The sequence below is a fragment of the Sturnira hondurensis genome, unplaced genomic scaffold (genome assembly GCF_014824575.4).
Source record: "Sturnira hondurensis isolate 20B ecotype Veracruz unplaced genomic scaffold, ASM1482457v3 Scaffold0025370, whole genome shotgun sequence".
Classification (NCBI taxonomy): Eukaryota; Metazoa; Chordata; class Mammalia; order Chiroptera; family Phyllostomidae; genus Sturnira; species Sturnira hondurensis.
The window spans coordinates 11055631-11070877 of record NW_028098001.1 but is presented as its reverse complement, the minus strand read 5'-3'; the positions used below and the strand labels follow the sequence as shown (position 1 = coordinate 11070877).

Genomic DNA, 15247 nt, shown 5'->3' with positions numbered 1-15247 from the left:
TACTAAACTTGTAATACTCTAAGAATTCAAGAAAATTAACCTAATAATGATTATCTCCATTTATACTAAATATAAATAAAAGTCCAGGAATACCAATCACCCATTTTATATAAATGTTCTTAAAATTTCTAACCAATGTTTTCTAATCTACACCATTAACTTAGGATAAAATTTCCATAACCAAATAATAAACTATATATATTATTTTATATGTTTATTTTATTATGTATATTATTTATATGAACATATTGACATATATCTTGTTGATGTATGTATTTTGTTACCTTAGCCCACTTTTTAATGAGTACAAATAAAAACAGTACATAAATTCAAAGAATTCACAAAGCCCTGACTGGTGTAGCTCAGTGGATTGAGTGCCAGCCTGCAAACGGAAGGATAGTTGGTTCAATTCCCAATCAGGGCTCATGCCTGGGTTGTGGGCCAGGTCCCCAGTGAGGCTGAGCGAAAAGCAACCACACATAGATGTTCATCTCCCTCTCTTTCTCCCTCCCTTCCCTTCTCAAAAAATAAATAAATAAAATCTTTTAAAAACGGAATTTATGAGAAATGAACTTCAAAAGATCCTTCAGATATCAAAACTATAGTTGCAAGAAATCGTAAAGGGCATAAATTATTAATTTTACGGCAGTGCAGATAAAACAGAAAAAAATATCTAAACTGGTCCACTAAGATAGATATTCTTGGTATCCCAAAACACATTTCCTTTGTGTTATAAAACCCATTATTCATTTGTTTGTATTTAACTTTTCCAATCACATTTTCATAAATGTATAATAAACATCTCTTACATCTCATAGTCACCAAATTATTTTCCAATGAAAAATACTCTGACTACACTTTGAACAAATTTTTTGACATCTATTTCCCATGTTTTTAGAATTCTCTTTAATATTCCATCACAGAATTCTTTTGAAATTTAGATAGTCTCTTCAGTGTGGAAGTCTGACCTCATGTTACCAAATCACTGGGGAAAAATTTTTCCTAAATTTAAAAATCAAAGTCTGAAGTTTCAGATAAATGGCTGCATTAATTCTTTCCCATGAAATCCCTTTTTAGGTGGACAAGGGGTCATCAGAAATACATAAACCCGAAAAGCAAAAAGAATAAAGCATTAAGCCAATGGCAGACTAAAACTAGTTCTATACTTTCGGAGGATGGAAAAGAACCTAACTAAAGTGCAGCGAGATGGTGGTGCAGTGTAACAAAGCCCAGAACCCTGAAAAGGCTCAACACTGGACCCATCTTATGTACAGTATCGTAAAATGGGTGTGAGGATGTAAATATGAAGTTTAAAGTTTACCTATGGAGTGATAGAGCATGTCATATATTCTCCCTATCTCCATGTGGTCAGAAAACTGCACCTGTTTTATCTTGGTAGAAGGAAAATTTGATTGAAAATCACTAGTAGTACAGGCAGGAAGGACTGAGTCTAAACACTTAATGAGCTCAGAAAATGTATATTGAAAGCCCTGGCTGGTGTAGCTCAGTGGATTGAGCACAGGCCTGCGAACCAGAGGATCGCGGTTCGATTCCCAGTCAGGGCACATTCCTGGGTTGCAGGCCAGTTCCCTGCAAGCCAACTCCCAGCAGGGGATGTACAAAAGGCAACCATACATTGATGTTTCTCTCCCTCTCTCCTTCCCCTCTAAAGATAAATAAATAAATAATTTATTAAAAAAAAAAAGAAAATGTATATTGAATGGTGAGAACCCAACCTCCGTACCCTGATCAGCTAACAGGATGCTGGCAAACAAATATAAAAAGTAAAAGGCTCTCCTTTAGACAAACTGGCCAACTCAAGAGAAAAGACATAGAGATACTGATATATTTAGGGGTCCTCTGAGAAGTCTACCAAGTCACCCCACATTTCACAACTACCAGTCAACTTGTTTCACACAGGGACACAGAGCTTCCAATCAGATTCTAAATCAATGAGTATTTTTAACTTGTATTAATGTAATCACAGAGGTTTTAAAATGATTATGGTCAGTTAATTTTTTAAATTTTTTCATTTAAGTATAATTGGTATATACTAGTTGTGTTAGTTTCAGGTATGCAATATAGTGACTTGACATTTTTATACATTGTTATCACCCAATTCCAGTAATCATCTGTCACCACCTGAACTTATCACAATACTAGTGACTACATTCCCCTTCACGTTTTCCACCCAACTCCTCACCACTTCCCTTCTAGTAACCATTTCTTTGATTTGTTTGAATCTATTTTTGTTTTATTTTTTTATACTCCATAAATAAAACCACCTATCTTTCATTATCTGGCTTATTTCACTTAGAATAATATCCTCTAGGTCTAACTGCATCACAAATTGCAAGATTTCATTATTTATTACTGTGTAAGATTCTATTGTGTGATTACACACACACATCACATCTTCTCTATGCATTCATCTGTACTAGTGGACACTTAGGTTGCTTCCGTAACTTGCCTCCTGTAACAACGCTGCAATGAATGTAGCAGTGCACACACCTTTTCTAATCAGCATTTTCATTTTCTTCAGATTAATACCCAGAGGTAGAACTGCTGGGTCATATGGTAGATCTACTTTTAGGTTTGTGAGGAATCTGCATACTCTTTTCCTATTATTCTTTATTATTTCAAAAAAGTAAAAATGCGATTAAAATGCAAAAAAGAAAAGATCTGTGCAGCGTATGCAGAAGGCGCTGTGACTGATTGAACATGTCAAAAGTGGTCTGTGAAGTTTCTTGGTTCTATTGACATTTTACCCAAATGATTCTTTGCTGTGAGGCTGTCTTATGCACTGGAAGATGTTTAGCAGCACTCCTGGCCTCTACCCACTAGAAGCCGACATACTCCTAATACCAAATCAATAGCCATTGGTGAAAATGAAAAAATGTGTCTTTTATTTTACAGAAAAAACATACCAGACTTTTTGGCCAACCCAATATAATACTTGGGGTGGTGAACACAATACAATATACATATGTCCAGATTCTCTCATTCTTCCTGATTCAGTTTTGTAAAATTGTATGTTTCTAGTTCGTTCATTCGTATGTTTCATCCAGATTGTCCTATTTGTTGGTATATAACTCCATATTTTCTTACAATGCTTTTCATTTCTTTGGCATCAGTTAGTTGTTTCACTATTGAGTTGTATGTGTTTATTACACATTTTGGAAATCAATCCCTAATTGCATATATCATCTGAATATATTCTCCCATTAAGTAGGTTGTCCTTTTGTTTTCTTAATGGTTTCCTTCTCTGTGCAGATTTTTCTTTAATGAAGTTCCATTTTCTTTTGTTTTCCTTGCTTGAAAAGACATTATCAAAAATGATTTTACTTACATTAATGTCCATAGTTTATTACCTGTGTTTTCTGGTCTTTAGCCATTTTGAATTTATTTTTGTATATGATGAGAATGGTCCAGTTTCAGTTTTTGCATGTAACTGTTCATTTTTCCCAACACCACTCATTGCACATACTGTCATTACTTCATTATATATTACTACTTTTTTTTTTTAAGTTACAGAATAGCCATGGGGATGTAAAGTACAGTAAAGGAAATGGAGCAGCCAAAAAACTTATACACATGACCCATTAACATGAACAATAGTAGGGGGACTGTCTGAGGGAGAGGGGATTGCTGGGTGGAGGCGGGGCAAGACCAGGAGAAAAAACCAGGACAACTGTAATAGCATAATCAACAAAATATAAAAAATAAGTAAAGTTGTTAATAAACAGTTTTTTTCACAATTTCCCCTTTTATTTATTTTTTAAAATATATTCTGATTATACCATTACAGTTGTTCTATTCCCCCCCTTCATTCCCCTCCACCCACACACTCCCTCCCACACCATTCTCCCCCCCCTTAGTTTATAACCACGTGTCTCAAGTTCTATAGATTCTATATTTCCCCCACTATTCTTGCCCTCCCCCTATTTTCTACCTACCCTCTATGCTATTTTCTGTGCCTTCTCCCTCCTTCTCCTCCTCCCACTCCCCTGTTGCTAACCCTCCATGTGTTCTTCATTTCTATGGTTCCACTCCTGATCTAGCTGTCCTCTTGGTTTGCTTTTGTTTTAGGTGTGGTTGTTAATAACTGTGAGTTTGCTGTCCTTTCACTGTTCATATTTTTATCTTCTTTTTCTTAGATAAGTCCCTTTAGCATTTCATATAATAAGGGCTTGGTGATGATGAACTCCTTGAACTTGACCTTATCTGAGAAGCACTTTATCTGTCCTTCCATTCTAAATGAAAGTTTTGCTGGATAAAGCAATCTTGGCTGTAGGTCTTTGGATTTCATGACTTGGAATACTTCTTTCCAGCCCCTTCTTGCCTGTAAGGTCTCTTTTGAGAAATCCGCTGACAGTCTGATGGGTACTCCTTTGTAGGTGACTGTCCCCTTATCCCTTGCTGCTTCTAGGATTCTCTCCTTCATTTTAGTCTTGGCTAATGTAATTATGATGTGCCTTGGTGTGTTCCTTCTTGGGTCCAACTTCTTTGGGACTCTCTGAGCTTCCTGGATTTCCTGGAAGTCTATTTCCTTTGCCAGACTGGGGAAGTTCTCCTTTATTATTTGTTCAAATAAGTGTTCCACTTGTGGCTGTTTCTTTTCCCCTTCTGGTACCTCTATAATCCGGATGTTGGAACGTTTAAAGATGTCTTGGAGGTTCCTAAGCCTCTCCTCATTTTTTTGAATTCTCATTTCTTCATTCCTTTCTGGTTGGATGTTTCGTTCTTCCTTCTGGTCCATTCCATTGATTTGAGTCCCCGTTTCCTTTCCATCGCTATTGGTTTCCTGGACATCTCCCTTCATTTCAATTAGTTTAGCCTTCATATGTTCCTCTAATTTGTGACTATAATCAACCAGTTCTGTGAGCAACCTGATAAACAGTGTCTTGAATTGTGCTTCTGAGAGGCTTGCAATTTCTCGGTAGCTGACAGTTATTGGCTCTGGGACTTTGAGTTCTTCTTGCGCCATCTTTTGGGCTGTTCGTGCCTGTTCCGTAGCAGGATCTGAGCCCTAAGGTGTTCACTAGCGCAGGGCAACTAAGTCGCTGGGTTGTGACGTTGTATGTGGGGGCAGGGTCAAAGAGGAACAATGGCGTGCCCCCCGCCGCAATGGCCCCCACCAGTGCCGCAGCTGCTGCCATCACCGGGCCCGTGCATTTCGTCCCACTGCACGAGAGTGTGCCACCGCCGTCAGCCCTCGCCCCCAGGGGCCTGTGTGGTCCATCTCACTGCGCGCGAATGTGCGACCGCGGTCAGTCTGCCCCACACCCTGACTGGGTCCAGGCCACTTGCGCGCCTAGGTTGGGGGACCTGTCCTGCTTGCTGCTGGCTCCGCCCCTCTTACTGTCCCCATTGAACGGTTAGATGTAGTCGGACTTCTGTATAATTCAATTTTCTGTCTTTTGGCTGTCTTTGTTTCTCCAAACCTTTGTTGTATTCAAACTTGGTTGTGGGAGAAGGCACAGTGTTTCCACCTATGCCTCCATTTTGGTGGAAGTCATTATATATTCTTACGTCCTTTGTCATATATGTACTAGACCACATAAGCAAAATTTTTTTCTGGGTTCTCAGAAAAAAGTTCCATTAATTTGCATGTGTTGTGCCCATACCATACTGTTTTGATTATTATAGCTTTGTAGTGTGGTTTGAATTCAGAGAGCATTATATACCTTCAACCGTGTTCTTCTTTCTCAAGAATGCTTTGGCTTTCCATGGTCTTTTGTAGTCCCATATAAATATTCTATTTCCTATTTAATTTATTTTTGGTCTGATCTTCATTATTTCCTTCCTTACCCTTATTTTGGGTTTTATTGTTCTCTTTCTAGATTCTTTAGGTGTAAATTTAGGTTATTTGAGAATTTTCCTACACAGCTATAAATTTTACTCTTGTAACTGCTTTTGCTACATCTTATAAATTTTATAAAGTTTTTAATTTTAATTTGTTTCTGATTTGTTTGTTACTCAAGGTAACAAACAAATTTAATTAAACAAGTTTAATTTGTTTTTAATTTGTTTGTTACTCAAGGTAGTTTCTGATTTCCACTTTGATCCATTGGTGGCTCAAAAGGCTGCTATTTAATCTCCACATACTTGTATAGAACTAATACAAATAAATTAAAACATTCTACTAAATCCATTCTCTAAAGTCTTACATATTCTTTTCTTTTCTACTTGGGCTTCCCCACCTCTTGTTTCTTTTTCTGTGATGATGACTTGTATCTACTAGTGGCTAAAAGACACTGATTTAGTCTCATTGGTGGCACTCAAAATAAAATGAATTGTCATTCTTTCAAAACAATTTACACTAATTGGGAAAAATATTTCCCCTTACAAATAGAAAAATGTGGCATTGGAAGCAGTGAAGAGATTCCCCAAATTCTACAGTAGCCTCCAAGATTCTAGTCAATGCTTATGAGAAACAAGGTTCTATTGATCTCCTTCTTGCCCTCTGTACCCGGGCAGTTTTGCTCTAGTATTATAATTATTATATCGGTCACAAAGAAAAGGAAGAATTGGAGAGGAATAGAAAGTACAACATATTTTGCACATCTTAAAATTGCTACTTGACTGTTTGGAAGATTATTTCTATTAATGCTGCCATTATGGGTAAATTCTAATGGACAAAATTTATATAATACACTATTATATAAATGGCTCTGCTTTAAAAAGAAACAATGACAATCTTTGATTATAAAAATGTAAAGATATTCACTATGCCCACAGAAAGACAAAGAAATTAAATAGTAAAAACAGTTTGCTTTTACCATATTTTCCCATAATATACAGGCGTTCATTGGCAAAAGTAGGCTTATAGTTATTCATATGAAAAAAGACATGCAGATTACGATTAGTACCACAGTTCTTTGTTAACTCAAAAGAATGTCACAGTGGCACAATGCACTTAGGTGCAATCCAATAAAGGCTCAAATACTATAATAATTAATAAATAAATAATAATATATGTATAAACTGTTTCATGTACTTACAACTTTTAACTTACTTTTGCTCACCCCTGTTTATTTATTATAGAAAATGAAAAAATGCTCTTTTAAAATGCTTTCCCTATAAAAACTAATTAGAATACCAAAAATAATACATCTATGTGTGAAAAACTTGAAAACCATGATATACTTGTCAAAACAAAAAGAAAGTTGTGTTTATTTCCCAAGGAACAGTTTTTAACTAAAAACAACAAAGAAAATGAAATATTTGAAAAGATGAAAAAACAAGATCCAAAAGCCAGGAACTACCTTAAAAGCTAATAAGGCACAGATCTATGCTTATTATATTAAAAATGAGACCATACCATGCATGTGCTGGTTTTGAGGTTTTTGGAAGAACAGTTAAACCTGTTTCCATGTTGTTCATTCCTGAATTATTTTCTTTGGTAGTCATTGCAATCATTTTCCGTTGCTTCTGAGAAAGTTTAACTGCAGGAGAAACCATTTTGCTAGAAATTAAGTTAAATTAAACCAATTAGTTTCATTGCCCTGAGAAAGTTTAATTCCATAAGAAATCATTGTTAGAAATTAAACCAACTAACATTAACTTCTGCTTAATGAAGATTACAGGTAATTTTCTGTTTACTTGATATGGTTTTACTATTATTGAATCAAAATGGCCACAAAGTTTCAACAGTGATAATATCAGTTTATACTATCAGTAATCAAGTAAGTCTCCTACTTATTAATACACATGCATCAGAACTAGTCCACAATGATCATTTTAAAGGCAAGCTTCTGCCATTAAATACTGTATTCCACAAGAGCTGGACTATCAACCTAACTAAGTCTTTAGCTCATTATTAGAAAATATGTTATGGAGGCTGAACTACCTAGAAAAAAGCTTATAATTAACCTGGACATAAAATGCAGAAAAATAACAGGAAAGGTCCAGTAGGTATTTCCAATTTTTTAGGGAAGAACTAAAACACAACATGGTCTCTCCTTTTTAATCATTTTTTAAACTAACCCCAAATTTGTCTTTGGTGTTGCTCCACATTTTTGTCTATTTTCTTCAATTTGCATGATGGTTCTGAGATCCATGACAGGAGGGCTGACAGGACTAAAAGATATAAAAGTTACTTTACAACGTATCCACTATCCATAAAGCCCTATGTTGGAACTTCAATGAAACTGTAAATTACACACAAGATTTATAATGAGAGGACAATTTAGGTCTGTTTCATTAGCTACAGCCAACTTCAAAAAAGATACTTTGAATAACAGCTAATTTTATAAATATACATACATAAATAACTACTAAAATGCATCCAAAGTCATAATGGTTAAGTAATATAATTGAAACTCTTAAAGAAAAAAATAAGCCAAGAAACAGAAAGACTCATGACTTATCTAACTCAGGTAGATGGACTCAAAGTTCTACCTAAATTCTTATCCTTCAAGATCAATGGAACAAAAATTATATACTTTCCTTTTATTTTTAACAAACAAAGTTCTTACTACTGTCTAATGTTAAGAAAAAAACATTTAATGGAAAACTTGGGAATGCTCAACAACATTAGAGACCCACCATAGTGAGAGAGTTACACCATAATGAGAAAAAAAATCCTACAATCTTTAGAAACAGCTAATCTATTTTTCTGACTCTACCCCAAGGTATTATTAAAATGTTTTTAAAATAGTCTAACAGTAGTGATTAGAAAATGCTACTAGGTGTTCTCACAAATACATTTACTTAGACAAAAAAAATTGAGACTAAATTTCAAACTACCTTTAGACCATGAAGCAACAAACACTGGAACAAAATAAATCTTCATTCCAACTATGCAAAATACAGGATGTTTCAAAACAGTGACACAAACCGAAATAATATAATTGTAAGTCAATTAAAAGTTTCAGAATATGATAAACCACAGTAGGCACATAAAGATGAAACACAAGCTCAATAAACACTGAAAACAATACTGCATTTTAATTACATCTATCTACTCCTTCAGTTTTAAAAACTGACTTCTAAAGAAAAATATAGATAAAATACAGTTTAAGTTAAAAGCACCCTGTAACATTAGATAAATATTGTTTGAAAATTAACTGTGAATAACAATACAGTTTATGCAATCTTAAGTTCCCCATCAATGTGCCAAAAAAAGATAAAGTAAGCCTAAAAATGACAAAATGGTCTTCGTGGGTGATATTTTTAACAAATGTATACTATGCGCACCCCCCCCCCCCCCGACAAAAAGCTGATACAATGTCATTATACTTGTGTGACAGTATTTACTAGTATCCACTGATGACAATACAAAGGCAACTAAATTTTGTCCGGCAATAAAAAAAGAACTTATTTTAGCCATTTAGTAATTTGTATGCTTTTAGGTAATTTTCTGTGTATCGTATTATATAAATCTATACTAAAATTTTTAAATGTGCTTCATTAAAAATATTCATTTGACTAAAAATGAATGATATTTTTTCAGACTAACAGGTATGGCACAAAATGAGTATCTTACCTGAAAGAGCCAGCCACCCAACTACAAGAGTTTGAATTATCGATTCTGTTACTCGGAATGGGCTGTGGAGCAGAAATTTTAAGTACTGGTGGTTTGTGCCACAGTTTTAAATCTTCTCTGAAATATGTAGGAGGTGTGCCATTAACATATGGTTTCATTTTCCCCTAAGGGTAAAAAAAATAACATTTAAAAAGTGAACAAAAGAGGAAGCACCCAGAGCAGCGAACACAAGTTGGTACCGCCATGTTGAAGAGTAAAGCCGTGTGACAACCATCTAGCGTCTCCCGTTCAGTTCTATCATTTAGTGCCTTAGCCAGTTCGCAGACTGCTTCAGTGACTGTAACTCAATTATTCCGAGCTCTGGGAATAATTTTTAGGGAAATAAGTTTGCATATTAAATCCCTATTTACACAAGTACTAAACAAAAATGTAAATAAATGTAAGCTGTTTCAGTAACATATGAAACAGTAACTTCAAAATGAAAGTCCAAGATTTTAGTATCAGACAAAATGGAAGTTTAGTAAAAATGTATATAATTCACTTGGAATGTAATTGAAATACTCTGATAAAATTAAACTCAGATAATACTGACACTTCAAAAAAGACCCTAAAATTACTGCTACTATACAAGGTGAAAGAAGTTATTAAAACAGTATTTCCACTACCATATAAGATTCTTCTATTCTTGCAAGATATTCACAGCATAACTTCAACCTTCCTTTAAACCTCAACTATTTTCCAGACCAATCCTAGGGTTAATATGAGTTACTCCCAGAATTTCTACCTTACATTAAAAAAATTTATTTATTTTTATCCTCACCCCAGGACATTTTTTATTCCATAGGAAGAAAGGAAAGGAAGGAAACATCGATGTGAGAAAGAAGCATTGATTGGTTGTCTCCCATATGCACCCAGATCTATGGGAGGGATTGAACCTGCAAACTAGGTATATGTGCCCCGACTGAAAAGTCAGCCCACAACCTTAGTTACAGGAGGATGCTTCAACCAACTGAGCCACATAGGCCAGGGAAAAAATAATAAACAAACAAACAAACAAACAAACAAAATCTTTGAGTCCTAAAAGATCCTACGAAACGGTAAATCTCCCACTGTCTTAGTAACTTCTAGTTCTAATGTTCTCAGTATGTATAGAGGTTAGAAAAAAATGACTTTGTATCTAATAAGTCACACATTTTCCTTTCCTATAGATTCACAATCATGGAGTCAAGTAAGAGATGCCTTAAAAATGGCCTCTCAGAGTTGAACGGACTAAGAGTTTGTGATTAGAATCTCAATGGGAACTGTGCTAGAATCTGAATCTCAATGGGAACTGTGCTAGATTAGAACTCCATTCCAGATTATATTGCTTCAATATAATCTGCTTCAATTAACACCATATATTGCTTTAATATATTGCTTTAATTAACACCATGGAGAAAAAGAGACTGCAGAATTTGAAATTAGGCTTCCCATCAAAATAATTTTCCTTTGACAATATATAGCTGGTGTTAACTGTATTACACAAAATAATTTTCAAGTAATTTAGCTATAAATATATTCTCCAAAATATCTATACAGTGTTCCTATATTTTACATAAATATGAATTTTAGTTGTAGAAAGACTAGAAATAAAACATCATAGAGTGCTCAAAACTGCCATTAAAATCTTTAAAACTAACTTTGGATCAAGATGAAGATGTAGGTAGTCACGCTTCGTCTCCTTGCACAACGATACAATTATATATAACCCCATCTCAAAAACAAGTAACACTCATAACTGTCAGAAAATCGAGCTCTGTGGAAGTCTGACAACCAATGATTTAAAGCAGCACATTCATTCAGAAGGGTAAGAGGGGCAGAGTCACGCAGAGTGGTGGAAAGGTGGTGTGGCATGGAGGTGGTGGTGGGAGAAAGGGTGGACCCACAGTCACAAGCGGTGGATAAAAATTGGGATGGATACCTTGCTAGCAAGTGATCCAGCCCTAAAGCAGACTGTATAGCCCAGGGTTCCAGCACTGGGAAAATAAACTCCCATTGCCTCTTGCTGTAAAAACCAGTAGGGGGTGGGGCGGTGGAAGAAACTGTTGGCTTTTTGCCTCTTAAAAGGTCCCACAGGCTTAGAATGTATGCAAACCTTACTGCAGCAGCTGGAGGGGAGCCAATCGCATATGGTAGGCGGGTGAGGTGACTGGAAGCAGGGTGAGTGCAAGGCAGGCCTCCAGGGGCAAGGCAGCAGCACAGTCCCGTCTCTGAGTCCCACCCTCCAACCCCAACGGAGAAACACAAATGGTGAAGCAGATTGCCCCGCCCTGGCAATCACCCAAAAATTGGCTGCACACAATTTAGAAACACCTTTTCTACATAGGCACGCTACAAAGCTAGGGAGTCAAAGCAGCTCTACCTAACCCAGAATTAAACACAGGGAGACTGACAAATTGAGAAGGCAAAGAAATATGGCTCAAATGAAAGAACAGAACAAAGCTCCAGAAAAAAGAACTAAGTAAAACGGAGACAGTCAGCCTGTCAGATGCAGAGTTCAAAACACTGGTGATTAGGATGCTCAAAGAACTCATCGAGTATAGCCACAGAATAAAGAAATGAAGGATACACTAAGTGAAATAAAAATATACAGGAAACCAACGGTGAATGGAAGGAAACCAGCACTCGAATCAATAATTTGGAACAAAAGAAATAAATATTTAACCAGAACAGAATGAAGAAATAAGAATTCAAAAAAATGAGGAGAGGCTTGGGAACCTCTGGGACAACTTTAAATGTACCAACATCCAAATCATAGGGGTACCAGAAGCAGAATAGGAAGAGCAAGAAATTGAAAAGTTATTTGAAAAAATAATGAAAGAAAACTTCCTTAATTTGATGAAGAAATAGATATACAAGTCCAGGAAGCGCAGAGAGTCCCAAACAAGTTGGATCCAAAGAGGTCCACAAGACACATCATAATTCAAATGCCAAAGGTTAAAGATAGAGAATCTTAAAAGCAGCAAGAGAAAAGCAGAGAGTTACCTACAAAAGAGTTCCCATAAGACTATCAGCTGATTTCTCAAAAGGAACTCTGTAGGCAAGAAGGAACTGACAAGAAGATGAAAAGCAAGGACCTATAGCCAACATTATTCTATCCAGCAATGCCTCTCATTTAGAATGGAAGGGCAGATAAAATGCTTCCCAGATAAGGTAAAGCTAAAGGAATTCATCATCACTAAGCTATTATTACATGAAATGTTAAAGAGACTAATTTAAGAAAAAGAAGATCAAAACTATGAACATTAAAATGACAACAAAATCACAACTATCAACAACTGAACCTTAAAAACAAAAACAAACTAAGCAAACAACCAGAACAGGAAAAGAAATGGAGATCACATGGAGGGTTATCAGCTGGGAGGGGGAGGGGGAAATGGGGGAAGGTGCATGGATTAAGAAGCATAATTGGTAAGTACAAGTAGGGGGATATTAAGAATAGTATAGGAAATGGAGAAACCAAAAAATTTATATGTACAACCCATGGACATGAACTAAGGGGCAGGGAGGATTGCTGGAAGGAAGGGCATACTAGGCAGATAGGGACAAAGGGGAAAAACTGGGACAACTGTAATAGCATAATCAATAAAATATACCAAAAAATAAAAATCTTTAAAACTAGAAACATATGAATTCTTAAAAACTAACTATATATATTATGTCAATGATATTTTATTATAAAACAGCCAGGACAGTGTTTTAAAGTAAAAATAACATAAAATGAAAGATAAACTGTCTATAAACCTAAATTTTGAAGTTAAAAAGAGTACATTAACAGATAAGAAAAACAAACCTCAATCTTATCTGACTGAAATCCTGTTGTGAAATCAGGGGATGATAAATCTCTAGGACTACCCACTCCTGCAGAGCTTCCTTCAGAGTCTTCAGACATCATTAGTTCCAGAACAGATTCCGTGGAATTGGTCTTACCAGACTTTGATAATCCTAAAACGTAAATTTAAAAATACGTAGTTAAATATATGTACATTAAACATACATGTGTCACATTCAATAAATCAAATAAAGCCAAAGAGTTCCATTCATCCAGACTTAATACTTAAATTATAGTCACTATACCAAAATCTTAATAATCCAAGCTAAATGAAGAACTCAGTTGAAATGAAAACTGAAATGGAGATTCAAAATCTAGACTTAAAACAAGTTTCAGTCATATACCAATTATGCAACGATCCCAAGAAGACAGTTCTTTGGGATCTGCTTTAAAAAACAATTAGAAACTTTTTTCCACATAAGAATAAGGAAGGAAGACAGCACAAACTCTAGACCCCCGCCCTTTCCCATCTGTCTCTCTGTAGAGAGGTCTCCATGCACACAGAGGGGGACTGTATGGTATGGTGCCCATTCTGGGTGGGCAGAGCGCTGGAGCCTTTCCACCTCTCATCTAGCTGGCAGACTGGCCAACTGTGTTCCACATCAGGTTTCCTTCTGCCACCGCAAAATTGTACATTAAGAACTATTTTTATTAGCTCATCACCTAAAGCAACAGAGTAGTTATAGAAACACCATTTCTTCTCTTAAGAAGGATAAATACTTGTCTCCCTGATACACCTGGTACCCAGATTCATTAGCAGATCTGAATCATTTCAAACAAAAACAAAACAAAAAGTAAACATGTTTATTTTCACATACTGCAAATTTAGTTCAATCTAAATGAAGTAGCAAAATAAACATATTATATGGACTATAACTAAAAACTGTACAATTGATTTAAAAACAAGTAAGAGATACCATCTCTTATATACTCAAGTAAGTGTTATTGTTTTTAAAGTAAATCACCTTGACAAGATATATACCTCTTTTGTGGCAATCATTACTAAAACGGAGTTTGGGAATAACATTCAAACTTTTCCCACCATAATACTTTAAATATTTTTAAGAGAGGCAAACTTTTATCTAAGAGACTGTATTTAACACTGAAGTGCTACCAAAAGTCAATCAGAGATGAATCTAATAAAGAGGATGATTAAAGTAGCCAACAACTATTTTGAGTAAAAAAAAGTATTTTTCACAGAATGTCTTTTGTCTAATTTTAAAGATAAACTCAAATAAATATTAAACCTTTACAAATTATCTTGATGAAATTTGCCTCATACTCAAATCTTCTTCCAGAATACGTCTTTTAGGTCTCCAATTAAATTTGACCTTTCAATCATTCCCTGATTTGGCCACATAAAAAGTGATATAGCAGAAATAATATAAAACCATGATCAGAATATAAATCTATTTCTGTTGGTCACTACCTCAAATCACATAAGTTTTCTAAGCCCATTCCTTTAACTTTAAAAAAAGGGATATAAATCAGTTCATTACTAATGTCTCTTCCAGCTCTGAAATGCTACAACTAACACATGTGCTAACAATAATATTATTTAAAACAAACCAAGTATCTACTTTTCCATGTTTTTTAAGATGACTAAAAAATCAAGTCTTAAAATTGTCCGTCTATACATTCTTTCGTCCTTCCATCAATCCACCCACGCCTCCTTCTAAGGACTAGAGGTAATCCATACAACACAGAAAGCACAGAATCACAAACTTAAAAGATTTTAAAGTCCTAAAACAGGAATCAGGAGAGGAATTTGAATTGGGAAACTATTCTTCAGTGCTGACCTTTTTTTATATCTTTTGTTATCTGAAAGAACTGTTGCTACATTATTTATTCCTTTGAGCTTTATCAAGCATGTCAAGTCCCTCATT

At 35.3% G+C, this 15247-nt stretch overlaps 1 protein-coding gene across 1 annotated transcript in view; it reads right to left on the bottom strand.

Moving 5' to 3' along the window:
- The window catches only part of IBTK (inhibitor of Bruton tyrosine kinase), a 98184-nt gene that overhangs the window by 20980 nt on the left and 61957 nt on the right, over positions 1–15247 (bottom strand). The window contains exons 22-25 of the mRNA XM_037039264.1: positions 13323–13474; positions 9491–9654; positions 7990–8082; positions 7325–7468 (exon numbers count right to left, since the gene is read on the bottom strand). Coding sequence (XP_036895159.1) covers positions 7325–7468; positions 7990–8082; positions 9491–9654; positions 13323–13474 — 553 coding nt within the window. The remainder of the gene's footprint in view (positions 1–7324; positions 7469–7989; positions 8083–9490; positions 9655–13322; positions 13475–15247) is intronic.